At 37.8% G+C, this 15,084-nt stretch overlaps 1 protein-coding gene and 1 pseudogene across 1 annotated transcript; both read left to right on the top strand.

Annotated features, from left to right (window-relative positions):
* Positions 1–7,035: 7,035 nt before the first annotated feature.
* Positions 7,036–7,867, top strand: LOC131932659 (26S proteasome non-ATPase regulatory subunit 8-like; annotated as a pseudogene).
* Positions 7,868–8,802: 935 nt separating this feature from the next.
* Positions 8,803–12,545, top strand: LOC131932660 (protein dispatched homolog 3-like; the record flags this gene model as incomplete). The annotated part of the gene is made up of 4 exons (XM_059289598.1): positions 8,803–8,811; positions 9,238–9,425; positions 11,003–11,134; positions 12,356–12,545. Coding segments are annotated over exons 1-4 (519 nt in total), but the record flags the coding sequence as incomplete, so codon positions are not given.
* Between the last annotated feature and the right edge of the window lie 2,539 nt (positions 12,546–15,084).

Raw genomic sequence — 15,084 nt, 5'->3', positions numbered from 1 at the left:
CCAATTGTTTTTCTCCAGGTTTTTTGACGGAAGTTGCTCCCCCTTCCAATTGTTTTTCTCCAGGTTTTTTGACGGAAGTTACTCCCCCTTCCTATTGTTTTTCTCCAGATTTTTTGACGGAAGTTACTCCCCCTTCCTATTGTTTTTCTCCAGGTTTTTTGACGGAAGTTACTCCCCTTCCTATTGTTTTTCTCCAGGTTTTTTGACGGAAGTTACTCCCCCTTCCTATTGTTTTTCTCCAGGTTTTTTGACGGAAGTTACTCCCCCTTCCTATTGTTTTTCTCCAGGTTTTTTGACGGAAGTTACTCCCCCTTCCTATTGTTTTTCTCCAGGTTTTTTGACGGAAGTTACTCCCCCTTCCTATTGTTTTTCTCCAGGTTTTTTGACGGAAGTTACTCCCCCTTCCTATTGTTTTTCTCCAGGTTTTTTGACGGAAGTTACTCCCCCTTCCTATTGTTTTTCTCCAGATTTTTTGACGGAAGTTACTCCCCCTTCCTATTGTTTTTCTCCAGGTTTTTTGACGGAAGTTACTCCCCCTTCCTATTGTTTTTCTCAAGGTTTTTTGACGGAAGTTACTCCCCCTTCCTATTGTTTTTCTCCAGGTTTTTCGACGGAAGTTACTCCCCCTTCCTGAATGACTCGACCTTCTCCAACATCTCTGGTACCCTGTACACCGTCTCCCAGACCCCACAGCTCAAGCCTATCCTGGAGGCGCTGGTCAGCAAAGACGCCGTCATCACCCCCACAGGTCAGTAGCCCATCTACCCCTGTAAGTAAAGGATGAGTGTGGGGTTAAAATGTGTAACAAATTTGTAACATGTAATGTATATTTCCCTGCTTGTATTTTAGATGAATGCTAATTCCTGATTAAAGTAAAGTTCCCTTTTCAAACCTGACGGTCCTATAGGGCAAGTGAAGTAGTGTTCACTTGTTTCTGTGACCTCTGCATATGAAGAGATAATGTGGTCAGGGGTCATCCATAAATGACGTCACGCTTTTTTTTGACGATTTTTACCTCCCCCCCCTCCCCTCCGTCACACGTCGTCACAAAAAGCCAGACCCCCCCCCCCCCCCCTAAAATGACGTCACACCTCAACCTACAACCCCCCCTCAAAATTGCAGTTGAATTTTTTAAAAACATCGATATTTTTTCCAAAATCTTGTCTAAACTATTACAATTTATTAAAACAGTTATCTAAAACGCGAAATAACGTCTAAAATTCGTTTTCTAACATTGCTTTTTTATAATGCAAAAATGTGACGTCGCAACATCTGACCCCCCCCCCCTCCACCTCATCACACATCGTCACAAAATTACGGACTCCCCCTCCCCCCTACGAGTGTGACGTCATTTATGGATGACCCCTCAGCGCTTTGCCAAGCCGCCTTTACTTTCCCTAACGTGAGTTAGGTACCCATCAGAGTTGGGTGGACTCAGGGACGGTCTACTGACTTGAACCCGTAACTCGAGACTTACGGGTTAGCATTTCAGCTCTCTACCGCTAGATCCCTTAATTACTATTTACGCGTAAGAAATGTTTACAAGTCACCGCTGTCAGGGGCGTAGCGAGGGGGGGGGGGGGGCGGGGGTGCGGACCGCACCGGGTGACACCATTAAGGGCGTGACACCAAGGCAAAAAATGGCAAAATATATAGAGAAAAACTCGAGGGGGGGGGGGTGCAAATCGAAAGTTTGAGGGGGGGGGGGTGCAAATCGAAAAATTGAGGAGGGGGGTGCAAATCGAAAGTTTGAGGGGGGGGGGTGCAAATCGAAAATTTGAAAGTTTGTCCCTGGGAAGGGTCTCTATGCCTCTGGGGGTGACACCATTAAGTGCCGCACCGGGTGACACCCGACCTCGCTACGCCACTGACCGCTGTAAATATTTGTGTGTGCTGAATTTAAAATGTTTCCTTACAGAGGCGCGCTCATCAATAATCAGCATCGTTATTTTTTACCGGGATACCGCTAGAAGGGTACGATCTGACAACAGACTCCGTACAGGACCAGACAGACAAAATTAAAGACTTTTTGGTAAGAAGATAATGTATATTTATGTGTTGCTTTTAGATAATGGTAATCTTGATTTGACAACTTTAGCTTATAGATTTTTTTTTTAATCCTGGTCATTTCTACGTGGGAAATGCGAGCAGTACATCACCCCCCCCCCCCCCACCCTTCGCTTGTCAATTAGGTTTAGGGTTAGGGGTTACGGTAGGGGTTTAGGATTAGGGCCAGGTTTAAGGCTATAGTTAGGGTTAGAGTAAGTGTAAGGGTAAGGATTAGGGCCAGGTTTAGGGCTAGGGTTAGAGTTAAGGTAAGGGTAAGGGTTAGGGTTAGGGTTAATGCTGGTGTCGGGGTTCGGATTAGATGTAGGTTTAGAGTCTGTGTTTTGATTGATGTTGAGGTTAGGGTTACGTATAGGTTAATGATTTTGGTTTAGGGTTCTTCAGGATGAGAGGGGGGAGGGAGAATAATGACAACGGAGGGTAATGTCGGTGGCGAATATATCTGAGGGTTAATTGGCTTGGGGGGGGGGGGGGGGAGGTAAAGTCTTAGACCTTTGCGTAATGTAGAAAAGGTAACTTAGAGACAACTAAAGTAATTTTATAACATCCTGTTTTGTCAAAACCCGATTTGGTCGTAATTGGCAATTCAATAAAATATATCTAGTTTGTCCTCACGGGTAAAGTAAAATACGTGACGATTCTTCAGTTTAGCAATTAGAAGAAGAGTAGGCTACATCTTGGTTGTAGTATCAATAGATACATAAATATAGCATGAGAAGATCTATGCAAAAAGAAAAATCACTGATACGGAAAAACATAATTTTGCAATCTTGTCCGTATGTCTGTGTGTCTGTGTGAGTGTGTGTGTGTGTGTGTCTGTGTGTAAACACGATTACTTGAGTACCGTTACAGCTAGGTTGATGAAATTTCATATATAAGTATTTTATCAAAATCGTAGATCCGTATCAACTTTTGTGCGATTTCCGATAACCGGAAGTGGTACTTTTTTCTACTTTGAATTTTTCAAAAGCCTATAACTTGAGTACTATTTCAGATCGAAAAATGAAATTTCAAATGTAAGTAAGAGATCTAATTCTCTACCTTCTGTTAAATTTTGAGTAATTTCCGTTGACCGGAAATACTAATTTATGCTATTTCCGATTTCTAAAAAAAAAAACGCACGTAAATTTATAAAGTACTAATAATATCCCGCACTATTATGCACATTTTATTAGGCGTTCACTTAGTGTGCAATTCTTTTTTTACGAGATTCCATTCTATTATAAAAAGTTTAAGTAATTAAAAATGGATAACAAATATTGTCTATATCCTGAGTTGTCATCCCCGAGAAAGTTTAGGGGAGATCACTCCCGGTTTATTATATGGACATGATCTGTAGAAAGAAAGGGTCATTCATCAACGGCATTTTTTAAAAATTACCCATACGCCCCCCTCCCCCCCCCCCCACCCCCACCCCCTTTAAACAGTTGTCATACATCGTCAAAATAAGTAACAAATCCCTCTCTCCTAAAACGACCTAGCTATTCAAGCTACAGTCTCTATCAGGAACACACTAATTATGGAGTTGTTTTTTTTTAAACTGCGATTTCTTTCTAAAATATATATTAAGATTAGTCAAAATTGTGTAGGCCTATACGAAACGATTTTTTAAATCACAGTTTGAAATTAAAAAAAAACAACTCTTTCAAAAACACTAAGCGTATAAAATTCACTTTCAAACAATACTTTTTAGCGCAATTTCCATTCTGGAGAATTGCGTTTATTAACGCGTCATTTCTGGGAATGGATGGATGGATGGATGAATGAATGTATGGATGAATGTGTGTCCGGGCTTTAAGTCGTATCTCCTCCTCAACGAAGCAATATCGATGACTAGTTCCAAAAGCAATTATGTTAAGCAAGTTACGAGAATGAGCATAGGCCATAAAAATTCCGGGTTTCTTTCATGTATTTCCCGGAAAAGCCAAAAAACCTCGAACAAATGCAGTTTTTGGCCCATATCTCGGCAACCAGACCACTTAGCGACTTGAAACATGTACCAATCGATTCCTGCCATAATTTAGAACAATATTGCCGAAGAAAGTTTTCAAAAATATCCTCTCGTTTAGTCACAAATTTTAAAATTACATAAACACCTACAAACCGATCGTTCTTCTAGCTTGAACGCATCCCAGCATTATACGTCAGAGCTATTTTTAGATAACATAAGGAAATTGCGCATTAATGTCACTAGACTTTTTAATTAACTTGTTTTTAAAATGAAGAGATTTATTATTGCTTTTCCGAAATCCCTCCCCCCCCCCTCCCTTCTTCATCACAACAAAAATCCGAATCCCCCCTCCACATACGAGTGTGAAGTAGTTTATTACCGTCATCGTCATCTCACAGCGCTCATAGGCTCACAAAGCATCAAGCTGCATTCATCCTGTCTCTTACCTGTTGGAATGTTAGACCTTCATTTCTTCATCGTTCCTCGTATATATTTTTCTTTTAGAAGCCCTCGTTTTCTATTACCCTGTGGTGTCCATCTGATATTAGTCCTAGCCATTGTTTGCTCTCATTCTTAGCTTAGCACATGATCCAGCCATCTCCAACTTCTGTGTCTAATAATTGACTAATTGTTCTTTAAAAACTCGTCAATGACCTCCATGGACAAACCCTGACCACGATTTTCTTCAACACCTTGCCACAGGTAGATAACTTCCGTGGAGACCTGTATGACGTGCTAGACTCTGGTCTCAGAGGAATGTCTGTCAACTTTCAGTCGCGACAGGTGAGTGGTCGTGTTTAGTAGAGTGGTCTAGTTTAGTAGACAGGTGAGTGGTCTAGTTTAGTAGACAGGTGAGTGGTCGTGTTTAGTAGAGTGGTCTAGTTTAGTAGACATGTGAGTGGTCTAGTTTAGTAGACATGTGAGTGGTCTAGTTTAGTAGAGTGGTCTAGTTTAGTAGACAGGTGAGTGCTCATGTTTAGTAGACAGGTGAATGGCAGTGTTTCATCCATGCATCTCTTCGGGGACAGAGCCCCCGCCCCCTGAAAAAATCTACCCCCCCCCCCACACACACACGAACGAAATGGAATTTATAGATGTACTTTTGACAGTGTAAACTCCCCCCCCCCTCCGTAAAATTCAGTCCGCAGGTGAGTGGACTAGTTTAGGAGGTGAGTGGTCTAGTTTAGTAGACAGGTGAGTGGTCTAGTTTAAAAGACAGATTAGAGGTCTAGTTTAAAAATCTTCAATTCGACTGCTCAATATTCAAAGCAAATGACCTTGCTGATTTCCTGTTGTAAAATCTGACCAACGAAATGTAAATTAATCAGAGAAATGTTTCGTTAACACTTTTACATAATCATATATATATATATATACTTATATAACATAATGATATATATATATATATATATATATATATATATATATATATATATATATATATATTCCATATACACTTGTAAGTATGTGTATACGCATGTGTATAGGTATTCAAATATTTTTTTCTGCTGGATGTATTTATTCCCCCCCCCAACCCCACCCCCATACATGGATTAACATATAGTTTGTTACGATTCTCAACCAAACCGTTTTCCTCAGGCATATATATTGCAAAGTTGAGTTGATGTAACTCCCCCCCTCCCCCTCGTCACCCCCACGGTGATTGGTTTAAACTGTGCTCATATAATACTAACGATTTGCATCTATATTCGGTTGCATGTTTTCTTTATCATCAGCAGGTTTACGTCATGATGTCACCCCCCCCCCCCTCCACCCGTGTCGGAATTAGTAAACCTTTACTCTTAAAAGACTATTTAATTCACTCTAATTCATCATTTAATTAAGTGAAATTATCATTTTTCTGTATACATTTTGCTATTTTTCGCCTTGTTGTCACTCCCCCCAAAATGTGTCACCCAGTGCGGTACGCAACCCCCCCCCCCCTCGGTACACCTCTGCATATATATATATATATATATATATATATATATATATATATATATATATATATATATATATATCCTCTCTCTTACACACATACAAACATATGTTTGTGTGTATTTATTTGATTATACTTTGAAAAAAATCCATGTTTCATCGTTGATCAGAAAAATAATTTTAAAAAATAAAAACTGTTCTCTTATTAATAAATGTGCTCTACGGTGATTGCATTGTTATTAAACATTTTATTTCCTAGAAATTTTGTTTCTAGGAAGATTAACATTTTTAAAAGAATTCACATGTTGAAATTATGCTCACAAACTTTAGAGCTACATAAATTAAACTTTCAACAACAAAAAATTAAAATCGCAGGCCTACATACATATTTACAAAGGTCCAAAGTCATTTGCTATATAAACATTGTGAAGAATTTTAAAAAGTTTCTATCATAATCTACTACTATTATAGAATTTTTGCGTTACATTTTCTTATTGATAAGTGCATGTATGAATAAAGATTATTCGTAGTATTTAAAATATTTTTAAAAAAATTACTCTTGCATTAAAATGATAATGTAATATAAAAAACTTGATACTTAAATGTTTCTACTCTCGTTATATTATTTGAATAAACAATACAAGAGTGTGTTTCATTATTTTTTTTTTATAAAGTGTAGACACACAACGTCGTTGAAAAATAGTTGATTGTGTTACATTGAATTTTAAATCTATACTAGTTACTTCCCATTACAAATTTAACTCAGAATAGAGTAATGAAAAATCCTTTTGTTCTCAAAAGTAAATAAAAATAAAACAGTTGATAAGATATAAAACAAACAAAAATATTTTATACTTTTTTTATTTACAAAAATAATTTGTATAATACTATTGTGATTGTTTAATAAAATTTTAAATTTTAAATTAGACTACTAGTCTATTTAAAAAAATAAAAACTGTAGTTTTATTTAATACCTACTTGTTAAATAATGGACAGTTCAACTTTGTCAGCATTTATAACTAGAGATAGGCTGAAAAAATTTTATATTATTAGAGAAAAAAAAATAGAGATTAACCTAAATGGCTAACGCTACGGTTAAAGAAATTGTTGCGTTGTATCAAAATTTAAAACGTGTAAGGGATAGTAAGCCACAAAATTTAGAAAAGTCCGAAGAACTTCTATCAAAACTCAAGTTGTCACTCACCCAAGTTGCATTTCTACCAACAACAGAGGCGTCAGTGACCAGCATGAATTGCTAATTGCTCGAGATATACTTGAAATTGGAGCACAATGGGCTATTGCTAAAAAGGATATTCCAGCATTTGAAAGATACATGGCCCAATTAAAATGTTATTATATGGATTACAAGAATGACCTTCCATAGCCTGCTTTCAATACCAGCTTTTAAGACTGAACCTTTTGTGTCTACTTTCTCAAAATAAATTAGCAGAATTTCACACTGAACTGGAACTGTTACCTGTAAAGGAGATTCAGAATAACATTTATATCAAACATCCAGTAAGCATGGAACAGTATTTAATGGAGGGAAGTTACAATAAGGTTTATCTAGCCAGAGGAAATGTTCCAGCAGACAACTATAACTTCTTCATTGATATTTTACTGAACACCATCAGAGATGAAATAGCAGGGTGCATAGAAAAAGCATACAACCGTATTGGTCTTAATGAAGCTGCAAGAATGCTTTTCTTAGAAGCCCAAAAACCAATGAAGGAATATGCTACTCAGAGAAAATGGAGATTAGAGAAAGACTTTTTTCACTTTATTTATGAAGCTAAGGATGCTGATCACACCATCCCTGCCAAAATATTAGCTACACAAACCATTGAATATGCCAGAGAACTTGAAATGATAGTATAAACTTTGATGTTAAAGCCTTTTTCATCTGTTTTATTTAACTAACTTGACATATTTGATTTGAAAGGAACTTACATTTTAATAAAGATTTTTAAAAAAGCTTGGGATTGTAAAATGTGACGGATTGTGTTAAATTTAAAAAAACAATGGATTGTTTTTTAAAAAAAAAAGTACATCTGAATAACATTAGAAACATAAATAGGGACATAAACATTTTGAAAAGAAAATATGATTGGTCAGTCTGAAAAAAAGTTGTTTAGTGGTTTTGTGTGAGTGAAATTTTGTACAACATGTGGATTTTGAACTTAATTTTATTAAACTTCAAACAATAAAAAAAATGTTTAGTGAAAAAAATAATTTAAAAAGATTAAATATATATATATATATATATATATATATATATATATATATATATATATATATATATATATATACATATACATATATATATATATATTTGTATATATATATATATATATATATATATATATATATATATATATATATATATTTCATTGCTCTAATTCTCTTGACTGTATTCATTAGGAAACAACACTGGACTTGAGTGACATAAATATACTACAAATAAATTTTTGTTTTTAAATTATTTCTCAATGAGTAGTTTAATATTATTTCCGATTAAAAACAAAAGATATACGTTTTATATAAATGGAAAACACTTATTTATACGTGAAAGAAATTTTTTCCGTGAAAAGGAAGAAGATAGAGCTATTAACAATCGAACAAGTCGACCTTACTTTGTGATAAAAGAAGAGATTTAAAAAGTAGAATCAAACTGTAAATCAAAATACAAGTTGTATGGTGTGTTGATCGGGATAGTTCGGTGGACTGCATTGTTTGGTTTTACCGTTTTACATTTGTGAATCTTTCAAAATAAATGCTTGCGAATGATAAAAGGCATACAACGGCCTAACACCATCTCAAAGGATAAATTACTTGTTGAGATTGAAATGGAAGCAGTTTCCAAATTATATACATATATATATATATATATATATATATATATATATATATATATATATATATATATATATATATATATATATAATATATATATATATTTACATATATATATATATATATATATATATATATATGTATATATATAAAATTATATACATACATACATACATATATATATATATATATATATATATATATATATATATATATATATATATGTATATATATAAAATTATATACATACATACATATATATATATATATATATATATATATATATATATATATATATATATATATATATATATATTTTTTTTTTTTTTTTTTTTTGTTCGTCATTTACCCGATAAAACAACAACAACAACTGATATGATTGACATTTCACTCCTCCCCCCACCCACCTCCCCCACCCTTCTCTCCAGCTTCTCTTCCATGACATCTTCCAACAAGTCATCTACGACCTCCTGCTGGCTGTCGGTTCCTTCCTCTTCATCTTCATCTTCATGCTCATCCAGACCAACTCCCTCTTCTTGACCTCGTTGTCCATCGCCAGCATACTGACCAGCTTCTTAGGCACTAATCTGGTCTATAGGATTATCCTGGATTATAAGTGAGTAAAACAATGTCCATTATCAGCATACTGACCAGCTTCTTAGGCACTAATCTGGTCTGTAGGATTATCCTGGATTATAAGTGAGTAAAACAATGTCCATTATCACCATACTGACCAGCTTCTTAGGCACTAATCTGGTTTATAGGATTATCCTGGATTATAAGTAAGTAAAACAATGTCCATTATCAGCATACTGACCAGCTTCTTAGGCACCAATCTGGTTTATAGGATTATCCTGGATTATAAGTGAGTAAAACAATGTCCATTATCACCATACAGACCAGCTTCTTAGGCACTAATCTGGTCTATAGGATTATCCTGGATTATAAGTAAGTAAAACAATGTCCATTTTTAGCATACTGACCAGCTTCTTAGGCACTAATCTGGTGTATTGGATAATCCTGGATTATAAGTGAGTAAAACGATGCCCATTACCAGCATACTGATCAGTTTCTTAGGCACTAATCTGGTCTATAGGATTATCCTGGATTATAAGTGAGTAAAACAATGTCCATTATCAACATACTGACCAGTTTGCTATGATCTATAGGATAATCATGGATAATAAGTAGGTAAAATAATATAGGCTTACAGAATCTGAGTATACTGGTAGTATATTTTCAGTGGCCTATCAGTATATAGATACACTACTAAACCGAAGTCTCGAGTTCGAATCCTGGTTGAAGACAGTAGAATGTCCCTGAGTCCACCCAGCTCTGATCGGTACCTGACTCACGCTAGGGAAATTAAAGACTGCTAGGCATAATGTCGACCACACTATCCCTTTATATACCGAGGTCTCTGAAACAGATGAACTCTACTTCACCTGCTCCGTGTGTCTTGGACACGAGCGTGAAAAGAAGAAGAGAAGACAATACTATCCATTAACAGCGTACCTGTCAGCTATACGAGACCCAACCTGGTCTATATGATTGTCTTGGATAACAATTGAGTAAAATACAACCATGCCATACATTTTCTGCTAAAATATTCTCATTGAAAAAATGTATTGACTTTTTTCCTTGAAGCCCCTGAGAAGCAAAAGGCTACAGCTATACCTCTGCACCGGATTCTGTTTTAGGAAGCTCTCTTTTGTACATAATATCACATTTATAATATATCGAGGATTAAATATTTAAATATCACAAGAACAAAATATTTTTTTTCTTAATGTCGATGAAATAACTCAGCGTAAAGTACACAATATCTCAACAACAGTAATCTCAATTAAAATATTTCAGTGACAAAATATTCGAGACCAAACTGCTATCTATTTTCACTAATTTTTCGTGTGAACTTGTAAATTTTATAAATCAGACTAGTACTAGGCAGTGTAATTAGAGTTAAATTGAATCCCTTCTAAATAATAGAGAAAACACTTCATTTCTTCAGATTGTAAGAATATTACGATCATTCATGATGATAGTGAAAACAAAGAATTTCTGAAGAATACTAGAGAAATATTTAATATCTTTAGATATAATACACAATTTTACAATCTTTCTAGATATATGATTGATTTTTTTTTCAAGATATGCCTTACAGTACACGTTTTGATATGTGTTTTTCTTCAGGTATTTCGGAATTTTCCACGTGTTATCGATATTCATTATACTCGGTATCGGTGCGGACAATATATTTGTCTTCAACGATACCTGGCGCGCTACGGGACACGAAGAACACGGGGACATAGAGCAGAGGTTAAGGTAAGTTCACATAGATGGGACTAGAGGTTTGTATAGGGTTAACCACAGGTAGTATTTAAAAGGCGTGGTCGGGTGGTAGAGCGTACGACCCCTAACCCTAAAGTCTCGAGTTCGGATCCCAGGCTCGAGTTCATAGGACCCACCTGTGTTCAGCAGAGGCGTAGCTAAGGGAGGACGGGTGGAACGGCTGTCCCAGGCACCGATGTTAGTGGGGCGCCGAACGGGGTAGAAAAAAAAATTTAAAAGTTTTATTTTGATCTGCATTACTAAATAGTACACAGTCGAAGTTACGGAAATAGACTGTTACTCGGTTTTGCGGGCTTATTTCAGTGTTTTCTACATCAATTGTGTGACACAAAAACAAAAACCTTTAAGGGAGAGTGACTTTTCTTAACTAGGGTGGGGTGGGGTTGGGGCTCTTTTTTGCTAATGCCATGTAAATAATGCCACAAATTAGGGGAGGGGAAGGGCGCAAAGTTCGCCAAAATAGGTCGCTATGTCTCCTGCGTTCATTCAATTCCGATGTGTAGCCGACTCACGTTTGGGAAATCTTAAGCGGTTGGTTAGAATGCAGACCACAATATTTTATTTTAACTCCGAGGTAAATAAACTGATGCACTCTACTTTATCTATTTGACGTGATATTGGGACTCGCGTGAAAAGTAAATATTTGAAAGTAAACAAGTAAATGTATATGAGACGTTGTGGCCTAGCGGTAGAGAGCTAGACTGCTTACCTGTAATTCTCGAGTTCGAATACCGGTTCAATACAGTAGACAGTCCCTGAGTCAACCCAGCATTGATGGGTACCTAACTCACGTTAGGGTAAGTAAAGGCGGCTGGACATAGTGCTGACCACACTACCTCTTCATATGCTGAGGTCACAGAAACAGATAAACTCCATTTCACTTGCCTCATAGACAGTCAGGTTTGAAAGGGGAACTTAACAGAGAAACACAATACTGACCAACTATCCCCTTTCATGCTGAGATCTATAAACAGCTGAACTCGTTCTTTATTTGCCTAGTCTGTCTTGGGCACACAAAAAAAAAAATTAAAAATGCATTTAAATATTTGAAACCAAAGAAGAAAACGAAATTTAAAAAAAAAAAACGTTTATATAATAAATCTAAAATTTTTTTTATTGAAATTTCTTTTCAAAATGTTGTGTTTATTATTAAAACTATGCATTCTTTAATTAACGACTTGTACTCACCACTAGCGCATGCTACCGACGTGCATCCAAGTCTATGCTCATCACATCGCTGACAACGTTCGTGGCGTTCATCTCCAACGCATTCTCCCCCCTGCTTGCGGTCAACTCATTCGGAATTTTTTCAGCCGTGCTCGTGGTTTTCAACTTTTTTTCAGCCATCATCTTCTTCCCAACCTGCGTTATATTGCATCACAAGGTAAGGTCAAGGCTAGGTCCGGGTTAGTGTTCATTTTTTTCCAACCGTAGAAAGTCTTCCCCCCCCCCCCGAAACATTTAGTCCGCCCTCCCCCCCCCCCAAAAAAAATTCGAGCAGCCCCCCCCCCCAAAAAAAAATTCGAGCAGCCCCCCCCCCCCCCCCCGGAGATAAAAGTCTAGAAGAAACACTGCGTTAAGGATTTTGCGTTTTATATAAATGTGATAACGGGTGAAATGGTTTTTACAAAAAAAAAGATTTTAAAATATACTAGTAAGAAGATATTTTTTTAAATATAAAAAAAAATGGTTAAATTTACTAATTAAACGACAATCTAATGTATTGGAATAAAAACTAAAATAAATATAGTGAAAAGAATCACTATTAAAATGCTTACACATATGAAATAATCGAAAGGTAATGAGTTCAGTAGGCCAACTCCTACTGACAAATAAAATTCTTCTTTCAACGATGAATGGGATTTTAAAACGCTGTTTTGGATGATTTTACATACCGATGTGTTGGGTTGTTAGTAATATTGTAATCTCTGGTTAGAAATTAGGGTTAGCTGTATGGTGGGACTAGGGTTGGGTTAGGGTTAGGGACAGGGTTAACATTTACATTAGTCAGCTAAGTGTGTATTTAGTATACTACTAGTAACCTAACACCCATTATTTAAAGAAGAATCTATTATCGTACACTGGTATAAAAATTACCCCGCTGTTTTTAAGCAAAACCATATAAACCATATTTAAAGTCGATTGGTTATACTCCGTTTAAAAAAAAAAAAAAAAAAAAAAAAAAAAATTTTACTTATTCATGAGTCTAGTATTGGGCTTCTTGGACCTGGCCGTGCTTCCGGTGCTGCAGCCAATCAGGAACGTGCAGGAAACGGAAATCCCCGCAGACGACGGGCGGACCAAACATGGCCGTGCGGTTTTTCCGCGGGCCGTTCCATCACGCTGTGACTCACCGGGTGGGCCGCTGGTGTTTTGTGGGCCTGTGTGGGGCCCTTATCGTGACGTCATTCTACTTCGTGTCGCAGATCAGCATGTCGGAGAAGCCGGTGAGTGTCCAACCTTTAGTGAGTGTCCGATCTTTCGTGGGTGTCCAATATTTTAGTGTCTACTTTAAAGTGTCCGTTCTTTAGTGTAAGTTCAATCTTTAGCGTACGTCCGTTCTTTGTTTAGTGTCCATTATTTGCTCCATGTCAGCTCGAGTGTGTCCATTCTTTGTTTCCCTTCATCTATCACTTTTCCCTTCAATTACCTTTTTGTGCCACCTCTCCTTAACCCCCTCCATCTGTTACCCCTCTCATTTAATACCTCCGTGTACCACTTACCCAAGAACCACCTCTCCCATTAACCCCTCCTTACCTCACCTCTCCCATTAACCCCTCCTTACCTCACCTCTCCCATTAACCCCCTCCTTACCTCACCTCTCCCATTAACCCCCTCCTTACCTCACCTCTCCCATTAACCCTTCTCCTTACCTCACCTCTCCCATTAACCCCCCTCCTTACCTCACCTCTCCCATTAACCCCCTCCTTACCTCACCTCTCCCATTAACCCTTCTCCTTACCTCACCTCTCCCTTTAACCCCTCCTTATCTCACCTCTTTCATTAACCCCCTCCTTATCTCACCTCTCCCATTAACCCCCTCCTTACCCCCACCTCTCCCATTAACCCCCTCCTTACCTCACCTCTCCCCATTAAACCCCTCCTTACCTCACCTCTCCCATTAAACCCCTCCTTACCTCACCTCTCCCATTAACCCCCTCCTTACCTCACCTCCCCCAGTTAACGCCCTCCTTACCTCACCTCTCCCATTAACCCCCCCCCCCCCTCCTTACCTCACCTCTCCCATTAACCCCCTCCTTATCTCACCTCTCCCATTAACCCCTCCTTACCTCACCTCTCCCATTAACCCCCTCCTTACCTCACCTCTCCCATTAACCCCTCCTTATCTCACCTCTCCCATTAACCCCTCCTTACCTCACCTCTCCCATTAACCCCCTCCTTATCTCACCTCCCATTAACCCCCTCCTTACCTCACCTCTCCCATTAACCCCCTCCTTATCTCACCTCTCCCATTAGCCCCTACCTACCTCACCTCTCCCATTAACCCCTCCTTACCTCACCTCTCCCATTAACCCCCTCCTTATCTCACCTCCCATTAACCCCCTCCTTACCTCACCTCTCCCATTAACCCCCTCCTTATCTCACCTCTCCCATTAACCCCTACCTACCTCACCTCTCCCATTAACCCCCTCCTTACCTCACCTCTCCCATAAACCCATCCTTACCTCACCTCTCCCATTCACCCCTCCTTACCTCACCTCTCCCATTAACCCCCTCCTTATCTCACCTCTCCCATTAACCCCTCCTTACCTCACCTCTCCCATTAACCCCCTCCTTATCTCACCTCTTCCATTAACCCCTCCTTACCTCACCTCTCCCATTAACCCCCTCCTTACCTCACCTCTCCCATTAACCCCATCCTTACCTCACCTCTCCCATTAACCCCCTCCTTACCTCACCTC

This window comes from Physella acuta, unplaced genomic scaffold, assembly GCF_028476545.2.
Source record: "Physella acuta isolate Inbredline_101_S28 unplaced genomic scaffold, ASM2847654v3 ptg002247l, whole genome shotgun sequence".
Lineage (NCBI taxonomy): Eukaryota > Metazoa > Mollusca > Gastropoda > Physidae > Physella > Physella acuta.
The sequence above is the reverse complement of the archived record's forward strand: the minus strand, read 5'-3'. Positions and strand labels throughout refer to the sequence as shown.